Here is a 27,108-nt window from a genome sequence, read left to right as displayed (position 1 = left end):
CTCAAAAATATTCATATGGTAAGTTATCTGCAATGACACTGTTACTGAGGATTTTTTAATTTGAACTTATTTATGTTTCCTCTAATGTATAGTATTACATGAGAAAACTAAGTATATTAAGAAATGAGATGAGGGCTGGGAAGGTGGCTAAGTGGTAGAGCGCTTGCCTTGCATGCTCAAGGCCCTGGGTTCGATTCCTCAGCACCACATAAGAAAAAAGAAAAAAGCTGGAAGTGGCGCTGCGGCTCAAGCAGTAGAGCGCTAGCCTTGAGCTGAAGAGCTGAGAGACAGCGCCCAGGCCCAGAGTTCAGGCTCCACGACCGGACCCCCAACCCCCCCCCCCAAAAAAAGAAAGAAATGAGATGAGGGGCTGGGAAGGTGGCTCAGTGGTAGAGCGCTTGCCTTGCAGGCCTGAGGCCCTGGGTTCGATTCCTCAGCACCATATAAGCAAAAAGAAAAAAGCCGGAAGTGGCGCTGTGGCTCAAGTGGTAGAGCGCTAGCCTTGAGCTGAAGAGCTGAGGGATAGCGCCCAGGCCCAAAGTTCAGGCCACACGACCGGAACCAAAAAAAAAAAAGAAATGAGATCATTTGGATGGATTATTTAGGAACATCTTAGGTATCCAGCATGGCTTTGATGAAAAAAACAAACAAACAAACACGAGACTATTAGATAACTGAGTCACTGGGTCACACACGTATCCTAGCTACCCAGGAGGCTGAGCTCTGAGGATCACAGTTCAAAGCCAGCCTGGGCAATAAAGTCCATGAGACTATCTCCAATTAACCACCAAAAAGCCAGAAATGATGCTGTGGCTTAAAGTGGTAGAGCACTAGCTATGAGCACTAGAGCTCAGCAATAGTGCCCAGGCCCTGAGTTCAAGCCCCAGAACAAGTACAAGAAAACGGAAAGAGTTTTAGTTTTAGTATGGTCTCTAAGACTTAACTATGTTTGTATTTTAAGGAGAAAAAAAATTCTATCAACAAAGACATAACCAACAAGTTATATTATTTTTTATTCATGTTAGAATTTCTATCAGTGTTTGAACATTAATATTTAGAGAGTTTGTACATTGTCACCTTCCAAGGTTAAAAGGAGAACCACACTAGGTCACAAATGGTAACTAATAAACATTTCACAATCACATGAATAGCCGCTCGCTCTCTCTTAACACTGGTCAGAATTTTCATTTCCTTGCTGTAATTTACAATGGAAAGTGTCCCTACTCATGTCCCAGCAAGATTGCAGACATTATGGAATCATCACATATAAATTCTTTAAAAATATACTTCTGTCAAAAGACTTGACGACTACTATGTACACTACAAAAATAAATTTTCATATAAATAAATTATATGGCATATTTTTATCTTTGTAAATGAAATGACACAAACTCATTTCCACCTGAATTGGCAGAGAATGAGACCCAGTTTGAATATTTCCTTTAAACTCCTTACACTAAAACCTATCATGAGTCCTTATTGTAAATGTTATATACTCTGAACTATTTAACATTAGTAAGCACTCTATACAAATAAAAATTCTGTTCAAAAGTAAAACATAGCTGGAATAGTGTTTCCAATAGAAATAAATCCCTGCATTTTTTGTTATAAACTGGCATGACAAATACTGTAGGAAAACATTCTTATGATACAAAATTAAAATTATAAATATCAGCAAAAACTTTTTTTAAAAATTAAAACATCCAAATGAACAAACAAGACATACAAAATAAAACTTTTAGGGAAGGGTGGGGGAGAGAGGGAGAGAGGGAGAGAAGGAGAGAGGGAAAGAGGGAGAGAGAGAGAAAATTTCCTACTAGCTCAAGTTTTCCTTGTCCATTGAGACCTATGAAGAAAGTTCTATGCTCAACAGAAATGAATAGGCTGCACAGGCCCTCACGTGCCATACAAGCTAGGCTCAGGAAAGGAGTTAGGGGCAGTGAGGGGAACAGCCAGAGCTGCAGGAAAGCCATCTTGAGAATTTTCAATCTCTCTCCTCACCTCAGGAAACAAATTCTCTGAGCAGAGCTGGTGTTAGGTAGGCAGACAGTATGGCTGACAGGCACCAAGACATGAGCAGTGTGGGGTAGAGCTAGGGCCCCTGGCCTATTAATACACACACCTGGCAGCCACAGGTGGCTTCCAATTAGTACCTTACAGTTTTGTGGTGAGTTTTAGGGTCTGAGGTCACTATCCTGCTGGTACTACTGGGGGCCCATTGCATTAAGGTTTTCCACAGAGGGCACAAGGGAGGAGCAGGAGCAGCCTACAGAGCCCCCCTCGCAGTAGCTTAGGCTGCTGACACACACACACACACACACACACACACACACACACACACACACACACACACACACACACACACACACACACACACACACACACACACACACACACACACACACACACACGAGCAATGGGTCCTTTCCAGACAGGTTGTTGGTGCTGATTGGGAAAGGGAGCTGGACAATGCTTCCCTAACATTTGCTAGTCTAAGGTTAGAGGTGAAGGAGTCTCAAACTTCAGAGCAAGAGATGACTCCATATACATTCTGGAGTATAAGTAATTAGCATCCTAGCTCTCTTAAAAAAAAAAAAAGTTGCACTGAAAGAATCATAATGGAGAGGGGAGGAAAGCCACATTTTTATTCATTTAAAAATGTGCACCTAACATGAATGTACTGCAAAAAATCTCAGAACTTGAGTCTGCATCACCTGCCATGTTAGAAGCAAGCTGACCTAGGAATCCTCAACTAGCTGTTCAATTGAGAGGAAATTTAAATTGTAGGACCTCAAAACGTCCTCTCTTGGCTTACTGAGCCCTGAATGAATGGATTCTTCTACCTGTATTAGGGTCATGGGGTGGGAGGCTGTGTGTGTAAGTGCACATGCGCACATAAGTCACATGCAAGGCAGAATACTACACACTTTTCTGGAGTACACTGATTTCCATAGCTTAGCAGGGTCTCCCCACTCGGCATAGTTCCTAATTCTTTTCCTCCAATGAAGACAGTTGGCTCTGCACCCTGAGGTTCCAACATCCAACATAATAATCTATGTGAAGAAACCTATTTTCTCTGAAGCACAAGGTGGGTGTTGGGAGGGCAACAAGTGAGGTTGCACCTGGCTTCTCCTGGACCGTTTCCAGAGAATAAGGTGGCTATTTAGAGATACCCCTCCAACCAGCACAGAGCCATAAAGATACTCCAACTCTTCTGGCCTGATGGGATGAGAAGCCACTACAGATTACAGAGAACAAAGAGAAATAAACAAGATAAAACAAAAATCACAATACAGTACATTGGAAAATCCATACATGGTCACATACACACACACATAACCAAACAACTACCCCTAGAGAAGCCACCAGGATTAACGTGCTTTCTTCATATCTGCTCATTAAACAACAACAATTATCACGCATAGCGTGTTTGAAAGTTAACAGTAACATTTCATACTACCACAGGGTTGTGATATGCAAATTTAAAATATTTTAAAACAAAGAAATCTTTACAAAATAATCCTATTACATAAGCAATATTTGCATAGAATTATACAGGTAAATTATACAATATTTAAGCAGCAGCAACATATGCTGAACATTTAAGACTAAGTTAAGCTTGGTTGTGGCAGAGATCAATGTACAAATAGGGAGGGGTGCGGTCCCCCACCCCATCCCCAGTGACCTCCCCACTCTGGGGCAGGAGTGGAGAAACCCCAGGTCATTCTATTTTACATTGTTCCCTCGTATATTACATATGTGTACACCTCTTAAATATTTATAGAAATATTTAACAAAATAATACAATTGGTTACAGTAACAATGAACTGCTCTCCAGGGCAGCACACCTTCTCCCTAACTCCAAGCAGCTCTCTTCAAGCAGTTCTGGAAAGAGGTGGGGCAGAGGTGGGGGGGGGGGGGGGGGGTTCCAATCTTTGGCCTCTTTGCTTCAGATTTTAATCACCCTTTAAAAGAAAACAATGCAGGATGTCATTTTATGGTCACTTAGAGAAAGAATTACGCATTATCATATACAGACAGCCCCCAACTTTGGAACGTTTGACTTCATTTTTTTTTTCTTTAGCATTATGAAGGGATGGCAGGGTGTTAAGTGCAGTACAGGAATTTCCACCATCATGATGCAATCACACAGTCAGGTGAAAAGTGTTGTGTAGCGGTTATGGCACTGCAATAACAATGGCAAATAGGTAGGTAAAAGGTGAAGTGGCTATGGTCTTTGTTAAGTTGTACTAATTCTTAAGAGGTTACTTATCAAGGAGGAAGAACCCAGTTTGAAACAGGACTGGTACTCCAAGTGGTGAAAACAGAGCCCAGGTCATTAAAGGTCCCCTGGGAGATGCAGCCTCAGACTGCCAAGGAACTTCTTTATCTGCCCCCATCTAGGTCCCCCGGCCCCCGGGCAGCACACACCTCAGTTGGAGCTGCCTCCCCAGCGCCCGTCCTCACACTCCACATCCTGCAGCTCTATGACTTCCACCTTCGAGTCCCTCCTCTCGCATCGGACGTGAAAAGGCACGTGGGGGTCCTCGAACAGCCCAGGGTCAGTATCAGGGTAGTCTTCATAGCCCGGGCAGAGCCCCCCTCGGGGGTTCCGTCCTGGTCCAGAAATGGGTGGGGGGTGCACAGCAACAGTGACAGAAGCGGAAGCTGTCACAGTGGTGATGGGCTGGCAGTAGCTGGGCACAGAGCTGCCCATGGCAGTGGACGCTGGGTTCCGAGGGTTGTGGGAACGGGCTCCCCGGGGGCCCGAGCGGTCCCTGTTGCTAGGGCCAGAATGCCCTTCAGTAGAAATTTCAAAAGCGTCTCTGCGTGGTCTGTAGGGGGGTGGCCGCAAGCCTTCTCTGGAGGTGTCCCTGCGGGGCTGCTGGCCTTGTCGCCCAGGGGGTAGGGACCCTGAGTCCAGGTGGGGCTGCTGTCGAGGGTTTGAGGAGGGTGGGTGATGCCTTGGTTCAGGATGGACCACCTGTAGAGGACGAGGGCAGGTTAATATAGGCAGATACACCACGAACCACAGGCTCAGTACATGGCCTCTTCCCCAGTCTTACCCCTCACTTCTTGGCTCTGACCAGGTACCCCGTCAACCCCAGTGAACCAATGGGGACCTTCCACCCACAGAAGACGAACTCAATTTTTCAGTAACCTCCATGACGTGGCAAAAGAGGTCTTTATTTGGAACTTCTTTTTAGCCTTGCTCCAGCACAGCTGGCTGGATCCATATGGCTGCTGCCCATAAATGCAGGGCTGTGGTCTGAGAGCATCACAGCTGCTTCCCTCCCACAATCCGCCACCCCACCCTGGTTGTCTAGCTGGAACCTGGGTTCCTTTCTTCTGAAAACTGCTACAAGTTTGGCCCAGGCTGGCCACAAGGCAGGACCCTGGCAGGATGGTCTATACCATTGCTGTCATACATGGCATTCATTGAAGTCCCATGGCCATTTGCATCTAGATGGATTAAAATTCCAAAATCCAATACCTCAGTCATACTAGACATTTTAGTAGCCTCCACATGTGGCCAGTGGCTACTGGACTAGAGAGCAGAGTCAGAGTTACTATCATGAAGAAACTTGTATCAGGCAGTGCTGCTCTGTCCGATTGTTAGGAATGTGGTTTCTGGGTCTCTATACAAAGCACAGAGCAGCACAGTGGCCACATCAATCAAAAGGACCGTGACCAACTTCAAAGTCGTTCAGCTTGTACCTATTTTTAGGCTCCCGCTGAACAAAACCAGATTCACACTGCAGCTCAGCAGGCATCGTCACGGGGGGTGAGAGGAGGACAATTTAGGTTATTTGGTTGGCCTCCCTCTCTTTCATGGAAGGGCTGCTCTGGCCTGGGACTGGAATACCCATTTCCTGGAGGGATGGCAGGGGGCCTCAGTGGAGCAACATGAGCCCTGGAACCTTCCTTGGCTTTTGCCTGCTGAGCTCCTGGCCTTGGTGGAGGGCGGGGGGAGGTGAGGCCATCTTGGGGGACACAGTGTAAAGGAAGGGGCTGAGGTTCTTGTGACTGGAGAAAGAGCTCCCAGGATCCTCATGACCTTGTAAAATGAAAGTAGGAACTCAGGGGTATTTCAGAGCTTGAGCTTTGATGCTCCTTCTAGCCACCTGACAGATGAGCTCAGAGACACAGAGCTATGGCAGAGTTTTAGACAATAATCAAAATAATTCTGTACTCAGGAAAACAATGAGTAGAGATGAGAAGGAAGAGAAAAGCCACCTTCTCACAGCAATAAAAACATTATCATTTTTAAGATATAGTTTATAAAGAATCAAATACATTGGTTAACTTTCCTGCGATGGATGGGTATATACTTTCTTGATGCATCTTGTCTAAGTGATTTGCTGCTCAGAGCAGGCAGGGGCTCTCCTAAACCATCCAGCCCATTACCACCGGTAGAAAGGACCCCCCCTGGCCACTGTGATGACTTACAGTGGAACGGGCGAAGACAGGGTTTTCTGTGGCTTCCACGATCACTTGGTGGGCAGGACCCCCCATGCCCTGCTGTGCCTCATAGTGTTGAAGCTCTTCACTGATGCCGGACACTGTTGTCTGAGAACTGTACTCCGAGTCAGAGGAATCTGACCCATTGTTTGTGTGACCCGGGGGAACCGCAAAACGAACAACACTAGGGGGCGGCTCAGGGGAAGGAGTAGGTAGCTGGTTCAGGCCATTGGCTGGAGACACCTATTTAAGAAGATTCCAGATTAAAAGTTTTATTGTCTATTTCCCTGCTGGCCAATCTCAAGGTTCAGAGCAAGGTATTATTCAGGGGTCTCTGCCTCCTACCCTGGGACCCCACGTTATATTGTATTCTCCTCTCTTCTGTCTGCCACCAAAGTGGACCCTGAAGTCCTACAGCTAGAGCCAAAGAATGGCCTATGCCTTTTCACACAGGAAGGTGAGATGTGCACCCCTCTGTGAAGCCCAGATATTCATCTAGAGCGGAAAACCTTCATTAATATAGATCGAAAAGACTCAGGCTGTCAATTAGTTGATTTGAAGCTGAACAAAGTCTACCACCCCCCACCCCCAAAGCAACCAAATTGAAAAGGGCCATGCTTTTATTTCCTTAAAGAGTAAATAAAACTACTGGCAAATATGGAAATACCTAAGTATCTAAATTAATAGTGACACTAGGCAAAACAGCATTTAGTGGCCTGTGGATTAGACATTATGCCCAGAGTAATTACTGACCTCAGGATATGGTCCAAAGAAAGATAAAAGGACAGGAAGCAAAACCAGTCCATTGAGAACACCCAGGATTGTTAGGATTGCCAGGACAGCAAAGAAATACCTTGAAGATAAAAGGAAAACAGGAACCTTCAGAGTGACAAAAGAAAATTATACTACCCTCTGTCTACCCAAATATTGTAACATATCAACACCCAAACCCAACCCATTTGTAACAGTGGTTATAAATCCATAGTTCAAATTCAACTATAAGACTGTTTTTTGTTGTTGTTGTTGTTGTTGTTGTTAGCTTTTTTTGTTCCTCAGGAGTTAGAGAATTATATTCCACAGCCCCATAGTGTTAGCTCATAAGGGAAGGAAAAAAAATTAGTTTGTTAATTTGCTAAAATCTCATGGCATGTAATGTTATTTATGAATGTGTTACACAAACACAAAAATATGGAATGTGAACTGAATGGCTGAGCAAACTGAAAGCACAAATACAATGCCGAGGGGCCCCGTTCATGAAAACCCAGCAGAAGCAAACAAATGAAGTGAAGGGTGTAGAATTTAAACAATTTGGCCCAGGAGGAAAAGCAGCCCACTTCTGCAGGCAGCTAATCCACTGTGAAATGCTTCTGCCTCTTACGGCAGAATCTCTAATTAAGTCTCTAGCATATCAGGTAAGGCTTTCCCTGGGCTTTCATTAATCACAACTTTCTGCCTAGAATTCTGTGAGTTCCAGTTTTACCAAATAGCTCCAATTGCAACCTTTTTTAGGACACAGGAACCAGCTTTCTGCAAAGAGAATGCTGCCCATTCTGTGGGAGCCGGGGCATTGTGCTGGGTGAGGGTGCTCCACAATGGCGGGGCTGCTCTGCGGGCCAAGCTTTTGTTGAACAATTTAGCATCTCTGAATACTCTTGTTTTGCGTCAGCCAATTCAAACATAAAGGCTGCAGCACCATGGTAGAAGAGGAAAGTGAACAAGTAGTTCTGCTTTCCCACCATTGAGGGCTAAGGTCTGGGATCCTTCACGAATACCAAGGTAAACCTGTCAGCCAGGGACAGCCTCTGGCGGACACTCTGCACAGCGGGAGGGCTCACACTCCACGCAAGGATGCCTTTCTGGAACTAATGATTTCTAGGGCTTTGATGGAAGTGGGCTGGGGTGGGGGAAGTGAGGCTCAGGATGTTCTGGAAAGAGGGAGGGCAAGATATCTATCTGTTAATGGTCTGCTGGATCATGAAACAGACCAGGCAACCAATGTTGCCATGTCTATATATGTTTCAACATTAGATGAAAGGGGAGAGAATCCCTATAAAAATACAAATACCTCACAGCTATTGTAAACACTAGAAACTTTTGAGCTGCATTAGTTCAGAAAAAAAAAAAAGACAAAACCTCAACACCAAGCAGTCAATGTCTTGCTTTAATGTAAACTGCTAGAACTTTCAGTAGAGGCATATATCAGCAGCAGGCATTAAGACATTTGCATCCCATCCATCTAACTGTAGCATAAACAGACCAATTAGATTTCTGACGGCTTTGTGTATACAAATGTCTGCTCATTTATTCGAGCTCAGTTTTAGAAAATGAGAAGCCCTTTCTAAGTGCTTGAAACAGGAATCTTGATATCTCTGTGAGGAAACCAGCAGTCTGAACAGAATAAGAGACCTGGGATTCTGCTCTCCAGGCTCTCAGCTGGGTGCTCTAAGTCAGGCCATGTTTTCTTCCTATGGCTCACTCAGTATCCCTTGTGAGGTTGACCCACATGAGCTCAGCACACACTCTGTCTCTACTGTTTTGAATTACCTGGGGAACTATCTCTTCCCACTATAGGCCATAAGCCATATAGAAAGGGACAGAGCCCAGGTTTCTTGCTGTTGGACAATATGACACTTGTGAGGTTGGCATTACGTATGTGCTCAATGCGAAAGTAGTTATGCAAAAAAAAAAAGACTATCTGGCATTGGGCTTTTAAAGCATAGAGAGAATACAAATATCTAAATAAGAGTGTATCAAGGAAATGAAAGTCAAAGTCAAATCAATAGCTTTAAACAAGCCAAAACCTTTATCTAACTTAGGCCAACTATCTCAGTATTTGGGCAAATAAGAACTTACACATTGGCCAGTTGACTTATCAACAGACTAGGTTGAGAAGTCTTGCATTCATGGGCCTCATCTGGAAGCTGAGTGGAAAGGCAAGTACTCCTCTCAACCTCCAATGCCATCTGCATGTAAAGAGCCCTAGTGGATTCAGACATACAAAATAGACCATGTCCTGGTCCCCAATGAAAGAGTGACTCTATCTCTTGATTCATTCTAGTCCAAATCACAGGGAGTAAACTAGAAGATTCATTTCAGGAAGGGCGAATCTCTAGGATGCTTGACTGCCCAATGGACTATGCTAATAGACTGATGCAAGACTCTTCCTTTCTTTTCCCTGTTTTTAATCAAGGGCCTCACCCATGCTCAGCAAGCACTCTATTACCCTGTAAGAAGCCAACTTGAGCTAAAACTTCTAATTAAAAGGATTTTCTTTTCATCTGAAAACAAGTGGCTTCGGTTTCTCACACATACAAACATACATGTGCACAGGACAAGGCCAACTAGATTAACTGTCCAGATTAAAGTGCCCACACAAACTATCTATTTGTCAGGGTTCTACCTTTCCACAGTTCTAGTTCTGCAGTGTATTTTTACTTAGGGATGACTTTACCTCTTCACAAGTAGTAGTATTTTATTCAAGAGTAGCTACCTCCCAAAGCTGTGAAGGCTGTTGAGAGAACATGGTTTCTTTCTCTGCAGGTATCCAACAATTTACTAAAGGAAAACTCACTTTCCTTCTATAAATAAGAAAGGCATTCTTCTTACTTAAATAAATCAACAAGAAATAGTCTGTCTTGAAGTCAACATAGAAGTACTCAAACTAGGCTGGGGTTTCCAATCTGGGCATGTTATCTTAACTTTTTAAGAGAATTGTGAAGATCATTTTAGGCATTTGTAAGTTTTCCTTTCTAGTTTTGAAGATGATGACACAAAGCTCCAATGAGGTCATTTATGGGAACCATGTCATCTTTCTGTAGACTTTTCTACCCTGGGACATTAACAGGTAAGATACTGGGTGACTAACTGGGACAATGGTGATACTTTGTGCTGAAAAGTCACCTTTGGTGCTAAGCTCTACCCCTTCACCTCTACCTAAGGTCTTCCTATGATGTCTCTGGAACATAGCTTGTACATTTTGTACCTCTTAGCATAAAAGAAAGTTGAGTTACAGTGAAGAGATGCTGCCATCTACCAGATATAGGAGGAAATAAGCAACAACAAAAAATATGAAGAAATTTTTTAAAACAAATCATCTGTCATGCTCTCACTTACCTGACAATGAAATCAAACTCAGACCCTGCAAGCATCAGTACTCCAAGCAGAGTGGACACGGCACCATCCAAGACAGGGGCAAACATGTGTTCCAGGGCAAGCACAGCCCTGCGATTCTTGTCACCAATGGCTGTCAGAAAGGCCTGTGTAAGGAAAAGGGGTCAGGTGATGAGTCTTGAATCGGACATGGTATAGCCTCAACTTTGCCTTAAGATTTTCCCCATCTTTCCTGAACATACTTCTCAGATTTTACTGTTAATCAGAGGAGCTAGATGAGGCTTAAACATGTTTGTGATATTGGCTCATAGTCTATGTTGAGGTGAATCTTCAGCAAAACCTAGACTATACAAATTGTACACAAATATTTCCTTTCATTCCTAATCACACTCAAGTATCTCACACCACTCACAGAGAAGACTGACAGTTGTGAAAGACAAAATATTCTGGCTAATGTTTTAGTTGGTCAAGATCTTGTGTTCAACTTAGTCTGATGGGCAGTGGGTGCTGAATATGCATTTCGCCTTGATTTCATTGAGGTGAGAATTTCTGTCACTGCTTCAAACAAATGTATTTGTGGTATACCTGAGCACCAGGCTGTAAGTGCAACTCTAGTCTGACATAAGTATGTAAGTACATACCCCTATTGCCCTTGCATCCTAAAGCACCTCCAGATCAAGAGTGGTGTTTGCTACCAAATGGGAACTTGGGCATTAGAATGCTGCAATCAGTGTGACCCATGGACACTTGAATATGGGTTATTCACTTGAATGACTGCTATTCCCTGCCTGGTTCCTGCCTGGAAGAAGGGATGGTGCTTGGCACAAGGTTATTCTCTGTTTTAAAGTTTAGGCGAAAGAAAGGAGCCACTATGGTGTGTGTGTGTGTGTGTGTGTGAGGAGCCACTATGGGGTGTGTGTGTGTGTGTGTGTTCCTAACCTGTATTTACCCTGTGAGAAGGACAAGAATAGTTATTTTCCTTATCAAAAAAATAGTATGTACAGAACATCCTGAGCATCCATTATTTTCTCTTCTAAAACTCTGTTCTCAGACTTGAGACATAAGTTGTTACTAAAATGCTTTGTATCATACTTGAACTGGGTGCCATTGTCTTATCCCATGGCTCACAACTGATGCTTACTGAAATGCAGCAACCTAACAGGAATCTGCCTACTTCTTTGGAGCCTGAACTTTGGGCCTGGGTGCTGTCCCTCAGCTCAAGGCTAGTGCTCTACCACTTGAGCCACAGTGCCACTTCTGCCTTTTTCTGCTTAGGTGGTACTCAGTTAGCGAACCCAGGTCCTCATGCATTCAAGGCAAGCACTCTACCACTGAGCCACCTTCCCAGCCCCTTCTGCCTACTTCTTAAGGAATTTTAGGAATACATCTTTTCTTTTTAAGGTTGTTGTTATAATTACTATTTTGTTGGTTGTGGGGGCTTGAACTCAGGGCCTGTCCCTGAGCAATTTTGCTCAAGGCTACTACTTTATCACTTTTGAGCCACAGCTCTACTTCTGATTTTCTTATGGCTAATTGGAAATAAGAGTTTCATGTACTTTCCAGCCCAGGCTAGCTTTGACCCACAATCTCAGATCTCAGCCTCCTGAGTAGCTAGGATTACAAGCATGAGCCACCAGCTTTTTAAACTTTCCAAAAAGAAAAAAAATCCAAATTTTATGCATAGGACAAAAAATTGTATCCTGTATATTACCCAGCTCTTGGAAAAGCCTTGGACTACAAGTAACAAAGACCACAGATTGCCGTTCCATTGCAGAAATTTGTTCTAGAAAGCACTTGAGAGCAAAACTAGCTACAAAACAAAACAAAACTATTTTTTAAGTCTATGGGGGGAAAACCAATTTGAATTAATTCGAATTTGAGCAGGATCAAAATGTAGAGAAGACTGATTCTATGTGGTAAGCTTATTAGCTTCAATGAAACGTTTCTTCTGAAACACTGATTTTTAGTCTCCAAAGTTGCTTAGTTACAGCTTGAGAGACATAGAAGACACAAGTAGCAGCATCAGAAAGACAGGCACATGCGGTGTGCCTGCCAGTGGGCAGAGCAGTGCCAGATGACTAGAAAAACAATGCTAAAAGGCATCTGCTCCAAGCCCCACACTAAGGACCTAGCATGACCTTTTCAAACATCAGCACTGATTGACTCAGTATGTATTTACTGAAAGCCTACTAGTAATTCCAGGTGCTTGGGCTATAAGCATGAGATAGAACATAATTTCCACCTGGCGATGAAGCTTTTAAATAATTATCTGATAAATGTGGACTTGTCTCTTGGATTCAAGACTGAATTTGTCCTCATGTTTAAGTTCCTCTTGCACAGGACAAGAGGGGAGAAATCCCATGGAAAACAATCCTAGCTCTCCTGCTTTCTGGCTGACTTCAGAGGCTGGGAGGTTTATGGGGCTGGGTGGGCTGAGGTAAAGAGCCAGCATTTCAGGGCTGAGCATCTGAGCCTTTGCTCACAGGCCTGAGGGTATTTTCCACAGCTGCCAGCTCATCTCACTCTCAATTATACTATCCCCACTGAGCCTGAAGGTGGTCTTGTTCTATCTCCCTTATTATTGTTTCTAAAATTGTGTGTATGCATGCCCATTCACAAATATGTTCAGAGAACAAAAGTGACAACTTTAGGACCTGAGGTGATAGCAGTGATGATGGTCAACATCAGAGGAACACATTCTCTCCCCGCCTGCTCTGACACAGAGGACTCTGCCTAACGAAGCTCCCAGTAACACTCACTTTCCATACCCCTGCCCCAGGTCTCCCCAAGAGGGAAAGGAATTCAGAACCATTTCAGACCTCCTCAGGGAACTCCTGTGTCCTAAGGACCTGTCACTGTGATGTACGGGCAAAATGAAAAAGGTTCCCACTTGGACACTGAAAGAACTAAAGGAAATATTGCATTTTGATCTCCCATACCAAAGCCACATGAACGGTAAATTCTACTCCGATGCCAACAGATGCGATCAGGATGACCACAGGCACAGCGCTAAGCTTGATTCCAATGAGGCCCATCATGCCGAAGAGCTCAACTGTCATCAATGCCAGGACCATCACCTTGAAGAAGACACACAGTCATCGGTGAGGGGATACACTGCACATGGCCTTGCCTGCTAATCTGGCCTTATTTCAGAGCAAGAACAGAGAACCATCTGATACCCAAATACCAAAGTACAAACTCGCTTTTACTTTGGACAACTGTCCTTTGAAGCTTCCTACTTCAAGTTCTTGCTGGGAAGGGAGACTCTGGGACAAGCAATTTGTAAGATGGAAGGAGGAACACATGAAAACAAAGTTAAGTACTCTCTCAATTGTTTTTCTATATGTCTGTCCTTGATAGCAAAGCATGACTGAGACTATGCCACTGGAACAATCCAGAAAGAATTATATAGTCATGGACTCATCATGTGTGGGTTCTATATCCATAGATTCAACCAATTGTGGATTGAAAATATTTGGGAAGAATAAATCTCCACATATATTGAAAAGGTCATTTTTTTTCTTCTCATTATTCCTAAAACATACAGTATAGCAACTATGTATAACATTCACTGCATCAGACATTGTAAGTAACCTAGAGAGATGTGTATAGTTCCTATATAAAGGCCATGTTGCTTTATATAAAGGACCTGTGCATCCAAGGGTTTTGATATACACATAGGAGTCCTAGAACCAATACTGGAGACAGCTACAACTTAAAACAAGTGTCTTAAGCATCAGTAACTGTTCTATCATAACTAAGTTGAAATATTGTGTCTGGTTGCCTCACCCTGAAGAAAACTGGCAGGACAGGGTAGATAAAGGTTCTTATAAAGGAGTAGCCTTTGTTGGAGAACTAACAGGCTAAGTGAAGAAAATTTGGGAGCAGGCTAATGGGAAAGCTGTCAACAGTAGATGCGTGTCACATTACAGGGTTGCTGTGCTTTGAAGAAATGAGGAACAACTGGGGTAGACAAAGCAGACCCTTAAATGCAAGGAACAGCTTTCCTTTGCCCTTCATCTTCTTTGTAAACGTTTGTAGGGGAATGGAAAAACAGTCTGTGAGGAAGACTTTGGTGTTTCTTGGGCCAAGGGGAAACAAATACAAATATCTACCCAATTCACTTTACACATGGGGAGTAACGGGGGAAATGATCATTCTTCCTCAGGGTGGGCAGTGGGTGGAGGTAGAGGTCGGTGGAGAATAATGAAAGATGGACGATGTCCATGGTTTAAGTGCTGTGAAAATTCCTGCAGACTAAACATTTACCTTTCACATACCTGCTGTTGCCCAGACTTATGGTGCAGAAACAAAATCTGCTCTGTTTTTGTAATTTTGGCATTTTAAAGGCTATACCACAGTTTGTGGAATTCAACCGCTGCCATTTTATTAGACTCTACACGAGACTCACTTCATGTCTGAGAGGAATTTGGGGAAAGGACGCCTCAAAATAGATTATTAGCAGCAACTGATTCTTTCTTTCTCTCTCTCTTTTTTTTTTTTGGTCAGTTGTGGGTCTTGAACTCTGGGCCTGGGTGCTGTCCCTCAATTCTTCAGCTCAAGGCAAGTGCTCTACCACTTAAGCCACAGTGCCACTTCCAGTTTTCTAGTGGTTTATTGTAGATAAGACTTTTCCTGCCCGGGCTGGCTTTGAACTTAGAACTGTGATCCTCAGATCTCAGCCTCCTGAGTAGCTAGGATTATAGGCGTGAGCCACGGGCATCTCTTTTGATTCTTTTCTCCAGGGATCAATGCACCTCTAAGATCCTTTCTCCCCCATATACTTGCACCCTAACTTCTCCATGGTTCTCTGGGATGGGGTCACAAAATGACACTTCAAAATTTCCAAAGATTGGGCTTTTTTTTTTTTTGCTTTATATATCTTTATTTAATAAATAAATGCTCAGAACTATTAGGGAAAGTGTGCCTTACAAATCCCATATATTGTAGACACGTTTGAAAGCTGTAGGGAGAAGGGAACAGAAGATTATGGCCATTTGAAGCTCTACCTTCACCATGAGCCTCGCCGCCTCAGGTAGAATAAATACATTACAGATGATGCAATCTATATAACCCTCTTCCAAAGGCCCAGACATAAACAAAACTTCCTGGCTGCAGAAAGAGCTATGCTGAAAGGAATGGAATCTGACTTCCTTAAAAGACCCTTATAATAAACTTACAATGATTCCGGCCGTCCAGGGGTTCAGCAGGAAGACGGCGCACACGAGGAACGTGCAGGCCAGGACCACACTGATGGCCAGCAGCAGCCAGTGGCGCAGGCTGATGTACTGCTCCCAGAAGAGGAAGGGGTAGCCGTTGGGGTAGCTGGAGAGCCCCAGGCTTGTGTAGTTGTTGCAGATGGTTCTTACTTTTTCAATGGCTTCCACAAAGTCTGAAGTGTCTCGCAGGCCGTTGAGGTAGAAAGGGAACTGAGCATATTCGATTGGTTCTGCTGCAGGGACTGGACAGACAGAAAACACCAGGTTACAAGATGGCCTGCTGTGAAGTGTTGTCTCCTGGCTGTAATTCTATAACGACAATGAAAACACGAAAGAACTCTGCAAGAAGACGGACTGACTGTTCTTTTTTCAACATCAAGGAAAAGCAGTAAATGTCACTGGGTGTTTATAATGTTCATATTTGCTGTGGTATTTTGTAAACAATAATCAAGTTTTTTGGTGAGGGGGAGTAATGGTGTAAGACAGAGGGTCCGTGATCTCTGTATTTCTTTTTTTTTGTGTGTGTGGGGGGGGGGGGGGGGAGGGGGGTCCAGTCATGGGGCCTGAACTCTGGGCCTGGGCACTGTCCCTCAGCTCTTCAGCTCAAGGCTAGCGCTCTACCACTTGAGCCACAGCGCCACTTCCAGCTTTTTTCTTTTTTCTTATGTGGTGCTGAGGAATCGAACCCAGGGCCTCAAGCATGCAAGGCAAGCACTCTACCACTGAGCTACCTTCCCAGCCCCTCGGTATTTCTTTTAATAAACTTTTTATTAATAATCCACAAGTGATCACTGATTTTGACCGGTCTAAACACTTCAAGACTCAAGCAACATTTTCTCATCTCACTGACAAATATGAAAATTCTATGTTCAAACTGGTGCCCTTACTCATTTTTAAGAACTAAATAATTCTAGAGTCGTGCTTTGCTGAGAAAAATGCTTTACTTTCTTATCCTTTTAGTGACCTAACCAACTTAAACCTTCCTCACTTCTTTTCTAATGCCATGCTAAGTCTTCAGCAATGAGGCAAAATCCTTCTACAACAAGCATTTAGTTACTGCCGTTGTGTGTTCCAGACCCTTTGGGGTCATTCAGTTGACTTGCTAAACATGATTTGCCCTATTATAATCTCAACTATAAATTTTCATTAAGACAAGCCTTGGCTGCTTGCCACAAGGCTCTGGGGTTTAGATACCGGGAAGCACAACCCGCTAGCTGCCCAGCCATGTTTGCAAAGGGACCCGTCTTTTCTCACGTCTTCTCTTGGCCCAATGTCCAAAGCATACGCTGCTACTAAGATCTCTATCATAAATGCAAATTAAATCCACACAGAACCACCTTTCAAACTCCAGGCTGAGAGGTGAAAGGAAGAGGACACTGTTGTATACAGACTTTTCTGTTCCAGTTTAAACAGCTTTGACAGAGTACAGGTGCTTGGTGGCTTATAGGAATGACCCAATGTGCCAAAAATCCCTTCAACACCAGAGTTGACAAAGTTAAGATAAACATATAATCCCCAGCGATAAAACTCTGCAATAGTAAAATAACACTCAACCTGGACGCCTCCCCGACTTTCACAGGGAACAGCTGGCATTCAGAAGAGATGCCTGATGAACGTCTTAAGAGCTAAAGCTACAAAAGGAGATTAGAGACTCTTATTTCTCAACGAGATAGAGTGTGGGGCTGTATTCCATTACACATTCTCATCTGTCTCGCAGAGTTTTAAACTAAAAGAAATATATTGTTCTATTTACACTTTTGAACCCTGGGTAGTGTCAACGAGTGAAGCTGTTGCTGAGCTTTGAGGAACGGGATGAGGCACCTTTGGGGAAGCTCCCAGGCCCGTCAGAACGAGTGCTACTTACTTCTTAACCTTGTTTCTGGCATATAGTCAGCTTTGTCGTGGACCCATTCAGGTCGATGGGGCCGGATGTTGGCCTGGGAGGCAGCGTAAGCAACAGGGTCATTGCTGACCCAAGCCGTCAGGTAGATGTAGAAAGCACTGGGATTAATGATACCATCTGCATCCACCAGACGCTGTTTAGTCAACTACAAAAGAGCAGAGGAAAGAGGTCTTTCAGAGCAGGGTGTGGGATAAATAAATGCACTTCTGCCTGGAGAGCAAAACTGCTTTGGCCTGAGCTTTGGACCTTTAATTCCAACAACAGACAACAGAACGCCCATGGCTTGAGAGTGTCATCAGAACACCTCTGATTGCTTTCAAAATGCACGCATTGGGGGACACACTCATCAAGTGTGTTTATAATGAACACACGGTTCTGCAGATGGCCCCAGAATTGGCTGAACCAATTAAATCTGAATGCTAAAAGACTGTCTGCAGCCAAGGCGGAGAATGAACAATCTGGAGAAACATATTTATAGGAGGGGAAGGGGGGAAAAACCTGGCAAGAATCCCCATACACGTCTGTGTGCAGTTAACCTCTGTTGTTAACACTGAAGGAAATGCCACCCAGTAAATGGAGGAGAGCTATAAAAATAAAACAACATCTGTATAAATTTTGCTAACACTAGCCTCCTATGACCTGTGTATTCAAAAAAAAATGTCCATTGCCAGAAAGTGGAAAAGACTTAACACAAAGCCATGGCCCTTCTGGGTAATCAGATTTCTGAGAGGTGGTCAGGCTTAGTAAACTGAATCCTCTGCAGGGCCAAATGTGCTCCCTCTATAGTAGGTCTTGTGGACTTTACTCAGGCTTGAGACAATGTGAGATTGAGTGTGTGTATGTATATTTTAGATACACTGGAAAAAAAAAAAGATTTTTTTTCCTGTTTATTTTAGATTTTGGGCCTTGTTCCAACACGGTATTTTTTCTTCTTCTTCTTTCTTTCTTTTAAACAAAATGAAAAACACCAGTTCACCAGGAAGGGGAGGGGGGTGGAGAACGGGACACAAGAGAGGGAGAGAGAAAGAGTGAGAGTGTGTGTGAGTGTGTGTGTGTGTGAAGGAAGAAAAAACATGGAAGAGAGGGAGAGAATTAGACTTCAGGGATCTGGATTCAATTAATCCACAGGGTGCATAACAACTGTATGTCTTCAAATCGTCTCTGGAACTACACAGTGCAGCTCACTGCCTTCATGCATGCAGCATACTTTTCTCCATCCCAGGCAGAGGAAATGACATCCAGGGCTCTGGCCCAATCATATTCATCCCACAGGGCCCTTGGTCTCTAACTCTATCTAACCCAGCTCCCCGGGCATGCCCCTGCTACGGTCTCTCAAGCAAGCTCCTGTACCCACACCCTTGTCAAACCTGACAGCACTGCACACTGCTATAAAGCACTTAGTTTCACACTCCATAATAACTCTGAACAATGTACTTTGTAAATCTGTCACTTTAAATGCCAGCAGAAAAGGGGGAGACAATAAACAGAGCTGCTAAGAAGATCATTAGCATGACGTTTTCTGCCCCAAGGTAAAAGCAAGCAAGCTACAGAGAGCAAAGAGAAGAGGCTCTGTGGAAGCCAGGCGTTGCCATGGGCCCATTTGAAATCACAGATTCCTAACACATCCTAAACACTACTAAGGAATCAAAACAGATTCACTGGAATCCAAGTGTCCCGAAGAAGATGCATATGTAGTGGGGGAATATGACTATCTAGTAGCAATGGCTCTCATCACTAAGAGACGTAAGCAGAACGGTGAGTCTAATTGGCTTCCAAGGGTTTGCACTTCTCCCTTCACTTGGCTCATGACTTGGTGATCTGACTGTACTCAGAATCCATTCCAAGGGCCTGGGTGACCCAAAGAAATTAAGTAACAAATCCTCCACATCATTCTAATAACCTCTTCAATCTTCTAAGAAATCTCCCTACCCTAGATTCTGTTCAGATGACTACCGCTCAACAAATCCATCTTCCAAAGTCTGAAGAATGTATCAAGACTACTATAGTATCAAGTATTGGAATTTGAAACTTTAAGATGACTTAGCCCTTCTATCAGGTACAAAAATCTGCAATGTCCCCATCAGTACTTTACTGGGTAGTGTCAACTACCCAGGTAACACCTGTCCCCAACTTGACAGAGAAGCCAAGTATGGTGTCTTGGTTTGTCTGAGATCGCACAGTTAGCTGTGATATGAAGTGAATTCAAGCAAGAGATTCTGCCTGCCATCTCCTAGGTCTCTGAAGGACAAAGATTAGAACCACTGCTATCAACCCATCTTATTCAAGGCAGCTGCCCAGACCTCTGCTCCCCAGTATCCTGGGAGACACCCCTAGAGGTTTTGAATGGTGACAATACCTGACTGATATCGATGGGCTTATCTCGGCTGCCGGTTTGTACCAGGAGTTTGTAGGCCAGGACTCCATCATCTGATCCATTTTTGTAATTGTTTGGCATGATTTTCCCAGTTTCCCAGTCACTGTCAAATGCATCCTGAAGTCCTAAAAAAAGCAAATGTGTGTAACACATTACAACTCTTAACTAGAATACCCTCAGCCTTAATGATGTGGGCTGGGAACAGCAGGCAGGGCAGGGGACTGATCTGTGTAGTCTACTTTCCCTTTAAGCAATACTTCTGGAATTTTCATGAATGAACTACAGGTTGCTTATTAATCATTGCTCCGAAGCGGGAAGGAAACAGACATGCATATTTTCCTTTAAAAAATAATATAACTGTTTCTTTTCCCCAATGACTATTCCAACAAGGGAAAGCAAGAGAGGAGAGAAAGACACACACCAGGCTCATTAACCATTTCATGTAACACAGGGAGCCATGCCACGAGTTCTTCGATATAACCAGAAATTCCACTCAGAGGGACAAAAACAGTCAAGCTCCCAACTTCAAACAGCAAGTCAGCTGCTTCTGGAGCCCAGGGTGAGTGAACACGATTCTGTCAATTTGATCCATCTGTTCGACTTGTGGAGCTAACACAAGCTGTGGGATCCGCTGCCAGGTTGTGTAAAGATCACAGCCAACACCTATTCACTCTCAACTGCTCCCTGCCTCTCTGCCACCCTTCCTTCCAAGTGGGGGTGTGGAGGACAGAGAGGGAGAGAGAGGGAGAGGGAGGGATCCCATGCATGGGGAAATACCTCACAGGGTAAATTTGGATCAGATTTTGAGAACAGGAAGCCACAAGCCAATACAAGGAGGCTCTGTGAGAACAGATGACAAACCACAAGCCTGGGGCAGGGGAAGGAAAGAGCTTTCTGGGCTTGGGGGATGGGTGAGCCCACCAGTCCACCACACACAGCTGCGCTTGGCCTCTGTAATCAAAACCATCATTACAAACCTGATGGTTTGGCTACAGCTGTAAAGAGATAAGCGTGTTGGAAGAGAAAACAGGGCCCTGGTGACCCGGCCTTAGGCTCTGAGTGCTGGCTGGTGTACATACTCCCTGACACCCCCTTTCCCTGCCCCCCCCAGTCACCTCCCAAGTAGATCTTCCAGGCACAGCAGCACAGGAAACCCCCACCTTGGAACAAGTTGGACACGTGTGGGGTTGGTTAGACTGGTAAGAAGGGAGAAGGTTTTACTTCATTTCAGGACATGTCTTGGGTGACTTCAAAGACCAAGAAAAAAAAAGATGTGGTTCCATGAATAGTTAAAACATTTGGGGGCTGAAGCAGACTCTTTTTCCTCTTCCTCCTCCTCCTCTCCCTTTAAAAAACAACCCTTCTCTCTGACATTGCTGTGGGCATTGTTTTTATGTGTACTATTTAGGGAGTGAGGACCCTGGGCTCAGTGGTAAAAGGAGGGCCCTGTTATGGGGTGGGTGAGGAGAAGGCAGGAGAGACCACCAGGATGGCTGCTGGCCTCCCACCCCTCAGACAGTTTTTCATAGCAAGGCATGCACACAAACAGTACCGAACAGATGTTGTTTTATGACCTCAAGTGCCCCCCCCATCCTGTTTTTGGAATTTTTTTTTAAGCAGAGAAGAAATAACAACTGATCCCCAATTCCTTACCCCAGACCCCCCTCCCCCCTCCCCCCAGTGTGTCCTGGTCTGTTTCCTAAGTCATAGTATTTTCATCACTTGGGGACTTTCACTGTACTTGAACATTTTTTTCCCTCCTGATCTGCTTGCTACTCTGAGAGCAGCTCATGCTTAGCAGGCCCTGGGTTATTCTGGACCTTCCATGCCTATTACCCCTTGTTCAGTTCCAACGGCCACCTTGTGAGGCAGGCCCATTGGTATTATTAGTCCCACTTTATAGATGAGGAAACTTTAGAGGCTTAGAAAGTGAAATACTTCATGAAGACCACCTAGTCGGTAAGTGTTGGAGCTGACCAGAGTCTGCGTGAACTACTTATTGCCAGAATCATCTCCAGAATGCACTATGGTGAATCACTGGATGCAGGAATGACACTGGCAAAGGGAGCTCTGCTGCCAACATCATTTGGTGGCAAACAAGGTTCCCAAAAGTCAAGAGTGTATTTGTTTAAAGATATATTTACACACAAAAGCTCTGCTATACCTTAAGGTATACCCAAGGAATAAAGATCAGATTTGAGGAGGTCAGTCCTGCTGATCATTCAGCTTAAGGCATCTCTGTGGTGTTGGTCCTAGAGGTACGATTTACTCTGCCAGTGGGTCAAAGATGGATTTTGTGGAATGCTTGTCTTTTCATAACTGGTTTAATATTTTCTGGCTTACTACACAGAAGCTCAAGGACTCATGCGCTTGACTGAGTACAGGCACAATATATAACACAGGACACAAAACAAAGACAAAATTTGCTTCTGTTGCCTCTGAACATTTTATATTCCAACAAATGTATGATGTCCAAAAGAACTAGTAGTTCTTTTTTTTTGTTTGTTTGTTTGTTTGTTTTTGGGTCTGGTTGTGGGGCCTGAACTCTGGGTCTGGGCGCTGTCCCTCAGCTCTTCAGCTCAAGGCTAGCGCTCTACCACTTGAGCCACAGCGCCACTTCCGGCTTTTTTCTTTTTGCTTATGTGGTGCTGAGGAATCGAACCCAGGGCCTCAAGCATGCAAGGCAAGCGCTCTACCACTGAGCCACCTTCCCAGCCCAGAACTAGTAGTTCTTATCTATTATATAGCAAAACCTAAAATTTTAACTAGAATGTTCCTCATTATAAGCATTTGATATTGAAAATAATTTTCTTGCTGTAAAGTTTTAGGCCAAAAGAACTATGCAAATATAATGGCACTTTAAAAAGACAACATTAAGCCAGACACTGGCAGACTCAGACCTGTAATCCTAGTTAATCAGGAGGCTAAGATATGGGGATCATGTTTTGAAGCCAGCCCAGGCAACAAAGTGCGTGAGACTCTCTAATTAGCTACTCAAAAACCAGAAGTGGAGCTGTGGCCTGAAGACGTACAGCGATAGCCTTGAGCAAAAAGTGCCCAGCCCCTGAGTTCAAGCCTCCTTCCCCAAAGGCAACATTAATATAAATATTGTTTGCATAATTCTATAAAAATTTTAATGATTTATGCAAGATGCACAGTATGGCTTTATCTTCCTCTCATGTATGTTTAAAATTGACATGAGACTGTTTCTATATTAACCACTATATATTTTTAGAAGTAAAAGAATTATTATGTTGATAAAGAGCCATAGGATGACATAGTTTAAACGGAAACTCCGTTTTTTAAAAAAGCAACAAAAGCAGGGCACTGGTGGCTCACATGTGTAATCCTAGCTACTCAGGAGGCTGAGATCTGAGGATCAAGGTTCAAAAACAACCCGGGCAGGAAAGTCCGTGAGACTCATATCCAATAAATCACCAGAAAACCGGAAGTGGTCCTGTAGCTCAAGTGGTAGAGTGCTCTCCTTGAGCTGAAGAGCTGAGGGACAGTGCCCAAGCCCAGAGTTCAAGCCACATGACTGACAAAAAAAAAAAAAAAAAAGCAACAAAACAAAACAAACTAGGAGGAGCTGGTGGCTCACACCTATAACCTTAGCTACTCAGGAAGCTGAGATCTGAAGATTATGGTTTGAAGCCAGCTGGGCAGGATTGTCTGTAAGACTCTTATCTCCAATTAATGACCAAAGAGCTGGAAGTACAGCTGTGCTTGAGTAATAGCGCACTAGCTTTGAGCAAAGAAAGTTTGGGGATAGAACTCAGGCCCTGAGTTCAAGCCCCAGGATTAACATCCTCCCTTCCCCCCACCAAAAAAAAAAAAAAATCAACCAAAACAAACAAAACATCACCATCACCACCAACAACAAAAACAACAAAATGCATCTCAATATTTGGAAGTAAATTGACTTAAGGATAATTGCTTCCTTGAAGGAAATACTCAGACAAACAATTGAAGGCCTGTAGATGTCTAAGAAGCCAATACCCCTCATATCTGTATGTAGTGCTCTGCTTAACCTCTTAAGGGGCAAACACAGAGTTCCAAGGCTGGCTGAGACTCTGACTTGTTGGCATGCATGGATCTAAATTGGTCTAGTTGGGTGCTGTTCACCTAGCAGTCAAAACAAGATTTAAATGCACCTTAAAAATAAATATTTGCACATCTGATTATCTTTAGGTCTTTCAAGGGAAGCAAGTATAGAGAGCATCTACAATGCCATCTAAGAAGATTAGCCCTCTGCATTACCTAGAGACAATGCTCCATGCCCCCTTCCCAGCCTTGGCCTAATACACCATCCATATTGAATGTCTAAAGCAATGGCTGAAGACACTGAAGCACATTCTACAATAACCCTCCTCTGCTCAATCACTGATCTCCTCAGCACACAGCAGATCTCTTTGTCACTTGTGGCAAGTTATTTGCATGTCTTTAGTGAATGTGTAGAAAATGAAAAGCAGGGAATCTCCCAACTGTCTGGTTCTCTTACCCTCATAAAAACCAGGGCTGTCACAATGAAGTATAAAAAATTAAGACTTAGAAAAAAATTCAAGTTAACCTTATGAGAATGTTAAAAAGTAATAATAATAATCATGTCATGTTCTCTTAAACTTCCTCCAAAACAAAATTCATGTGTGAACAAAATTCCCCTAACTGCAAGGAAACAATTTAGAAACTATACTGAACCAATTTCAATCATATTCAAGTTGTTTACCATCTCATGAAAATTCAGAGGAAAATCAGCTGCCTAATCTTTCCATAAAAGTATATTGACTTAAGACCAAAAAAGGCACTTAAATCTGTGTTTAGACAAGCTTAATTAAGTGGGAAATTAAGACAATCATTTAGATAATCTAAGCCAAAAAATGTTGAGGCCATAATTATTTGGGTATTCAAGTAAAAGCATTTTTGCTTGAATTGTGTGGATAATTATCCTGATTCTATACTTCATTTTGCATGTGTCAACACAGAATAACTGAACAGATGTTCTTAGAATCACTGAATACATTTATATTCTGTCAGCAGTTAGGAGCAAATTTAGATTGTTTTCCCCCACTGAGTTGACTAATATTTCCTAGAAATGTTCCTGAAAACCAAGGAATCAAGAAATGCATTTTAAAGCAGCATTTGATCACTTATGAAATACAAAAATGTAACTAAGGAAAAATAAATGTACTGCATTCACCAAATCAAAAGACGGTCAAAATAAACCAGAAGATAAAGCATGAACTCTGGATGATAATGATGTCAGTGTAGGTTCATTGACTAAAACAGGTGCTTCACAATGGGATGAGTTCATGAGGGAGCAGGTAGGAAGCTGTAAGGGAGAGGTTTGAGAAATGTCTGTACCTTCCTCTCAATTTTGCTTTGAATTCAACATTGCTCTAAAACTAAAGTCAGTTATATATTTATAATATATGCATTTATTTTTGGTGCCGTTACTGAGGCCTGAACTTAGGACTCCAAGCTCTCCTTTTAGCTTTTGTGCTTAAGGCTGCCACTCTGTCACTTGTGTTACACTTTCACTTCTGGGGTTTTAGCTGGTTGATTAGAGATAAGGATCTCTTGGGTTTATCTTCCCAGGTTTGTTTTTGGACCTGAGATCCTCAGATCGCAGCCTCCTGTGTAACTAGGATTACACTCATGAACTACTGGTGCCAGGCTTATTAAAATTTTAAGATGGTCAAAATATTGAATTATATCCATTACTGACTCTAAATCTCCGTACAGTAGGTTATCATTTGACAGAGTCAGCCCAGAAATGCCTTCAACACGTTAATTTTACTACACTACACTAGCCACTATACCAAAAGAAAGAGCAACAGACTCCATATTTTATAAGATACTTCCCGCCTTCCTATACTAGCCACTATACCAAAAGAAAGAGCAACAGACTCCATATTTTATAAGATACTTCCCGCCTTCCTATACTAGCCACTATACCAAAAGAAAGAGCAACAGACTCCATATTTTATAAGATACTTCCCGGCTTCCTATGTTCATAAATTCTTACAAAAGTTCCTGAGTCACTCGTAGTTATACAGGTGAAAGCCAGATATGGGAGGGCTGCTGCAGAAACAGCCTCTGTAAGAATCTTAAGCAATACTTACACGTCAGTGAAATGTGTCAGGGTTGTGTTCAGATCTTACACACTAAGAAAGGACCTGCAGGAAGTAAACGATGCAAAAGATCCAATGATGACAAAGATGGTGACTAAAGAAGACAGACAAATGGCAGCACTTTACCTTGGAGCCAGTCTCTGAAGTAGTGTAGCCACATTTTAGGAAGTTGTTTGTTTTCCTCCAACATGACATACTTCACATTACTGAAACTCTTGTGAAGATCGTAAAGTAAGTGCTGGATATTAGGATAGTCTGCTTTCTGGGTGACTATATACATGTTGTAGAAAGAAAAGTATTTGAACTGTGCAGCAATAAAGTCATATTCTCTGGTTTCCCGAGGGACAATGTCTGTCAGGTCCAGCCCGTCTCTCACTCGAGTGGTCCCATAAAGGCTGACACCTAGCAAGCCCAGGAAGAGCAGGATCACCACTACCTGTAACAGAACCAGAAGCACAAGATCAGACCCCAAGGAAGATCCTAAATTCTTCCTTGACAAACATTAGCTGTTTATTTTATTTTACTATAAACTGCACTGGCAGATTTAACAGGCAGCATTCATTCCCCCAAACGAGGGGCGGGGGCAGGTAGGATCACAGCAATTACATTTTCAAATACCCTCACAAATAAAAATGTTCATAATGGAAAGAGATGACCTAAATTCCTAGAAAAACTGGCTGCGTAGAATTTCAGTCATGCAGAAATGCACTCATTATATGCAAGCCTTGCATGGATTGGCTTTGAGGACTGAAGGGTAGCACACTTGTAGGTTTTTTGGTGTTTTTTTTTTTTTTGGTCGGTCATGGGGTTTGAACTCTGGGCCTGAGCGCTGTCCCTCAGCTCTTCAGCTCAAGGTGAGCGCTCTACCACTTGAGCTATAGCGCCACTTCCGGTTTTCTGGTGGTTTAT

The 27,108-nt window shown here is 43.3% G+C and overlaps 1 protein-coding gene across 2 annotated transcripts in view; it reads right to left on the bottom strand.

Moving 5' to 3' along the window:
- Positions 1 to 1,735: 1,735 nt before the first annotated feature.
- The window catches only part of Ptch1 (patched 1), a 63,744-nt gene continuing 38,371 nt past the window's right edge, over positions 1,736 to 27,108 (bottom strand). The window contains exons 15-25 of one of the 2 annotated variants that reach the window (XM_042686941.1): positions 26,326 to 26,635; positions 20,051 to 20,193; positions 17,656 to 17,839; positions 15,753 to 16,033; positions 13,512 to 13,649; positions 10,576 to 10,718; positions 7,216 to 7,315; positions 6,451 to 6,705; positions 4,432 to 4,984; positions 2,400 to 3,965; positions 1,736 to 2,298 (exon numbers count right to left, since the gene is read on the bottom strand). In XM_042686941.1, the coding sequence (XP_042542875.1) occupies positions 4,433 to 4,984; positions 6,451 to 6,705; positions 7,216 to 7,315; positions 10,576 to 10,718; positions 13,512 to 13,649; positions 15,753 to 16,033; positions 17,656 to 17,839; positions 20,051 to 20,193; positions 26,326 to 26,635 (2,106 nt within the window). In that variant the 3' untranslated portion in view covers positions 1,736 to 2,298; positions 2,400 to 3,965; position 4,432. Of the gene's footprint in view, positions 2,299 to 2,399; positions 4,985 to 6,450; positions 6,706 to 7,215; positions 7,316 to 10,575; positions 10,719 to 13,511; positions 13,650 to 15,752; positions 16,034 to 17,655; positions 17,840 to 20,050; positions 20,194 to 26,325; positions 26,636 to 27,108 lie in introns of both variants that reach the window. The other variant, XM_042686942.1, reaches the window with a different exon arrangement.

This window comes from Dipodomys spectabilis, unplaced genomic scaffold (genome assembly GCF_019054845.1).
Source record: "Dipodomys spectabilis isolate Male_0828 unplaced genomic scaffold, ASM1905484v1 ptg000098l, whole genome shotgun sequence".
NCBI lineage: Eukaryota > Metazoa > Chordata > Mammalia > Rodentia > Heteromyidae > Dipodomys > Dipodomys spectabilis.
This window is presented reverse-complemented; position numbering and strand designations above follow the sequence as displayed.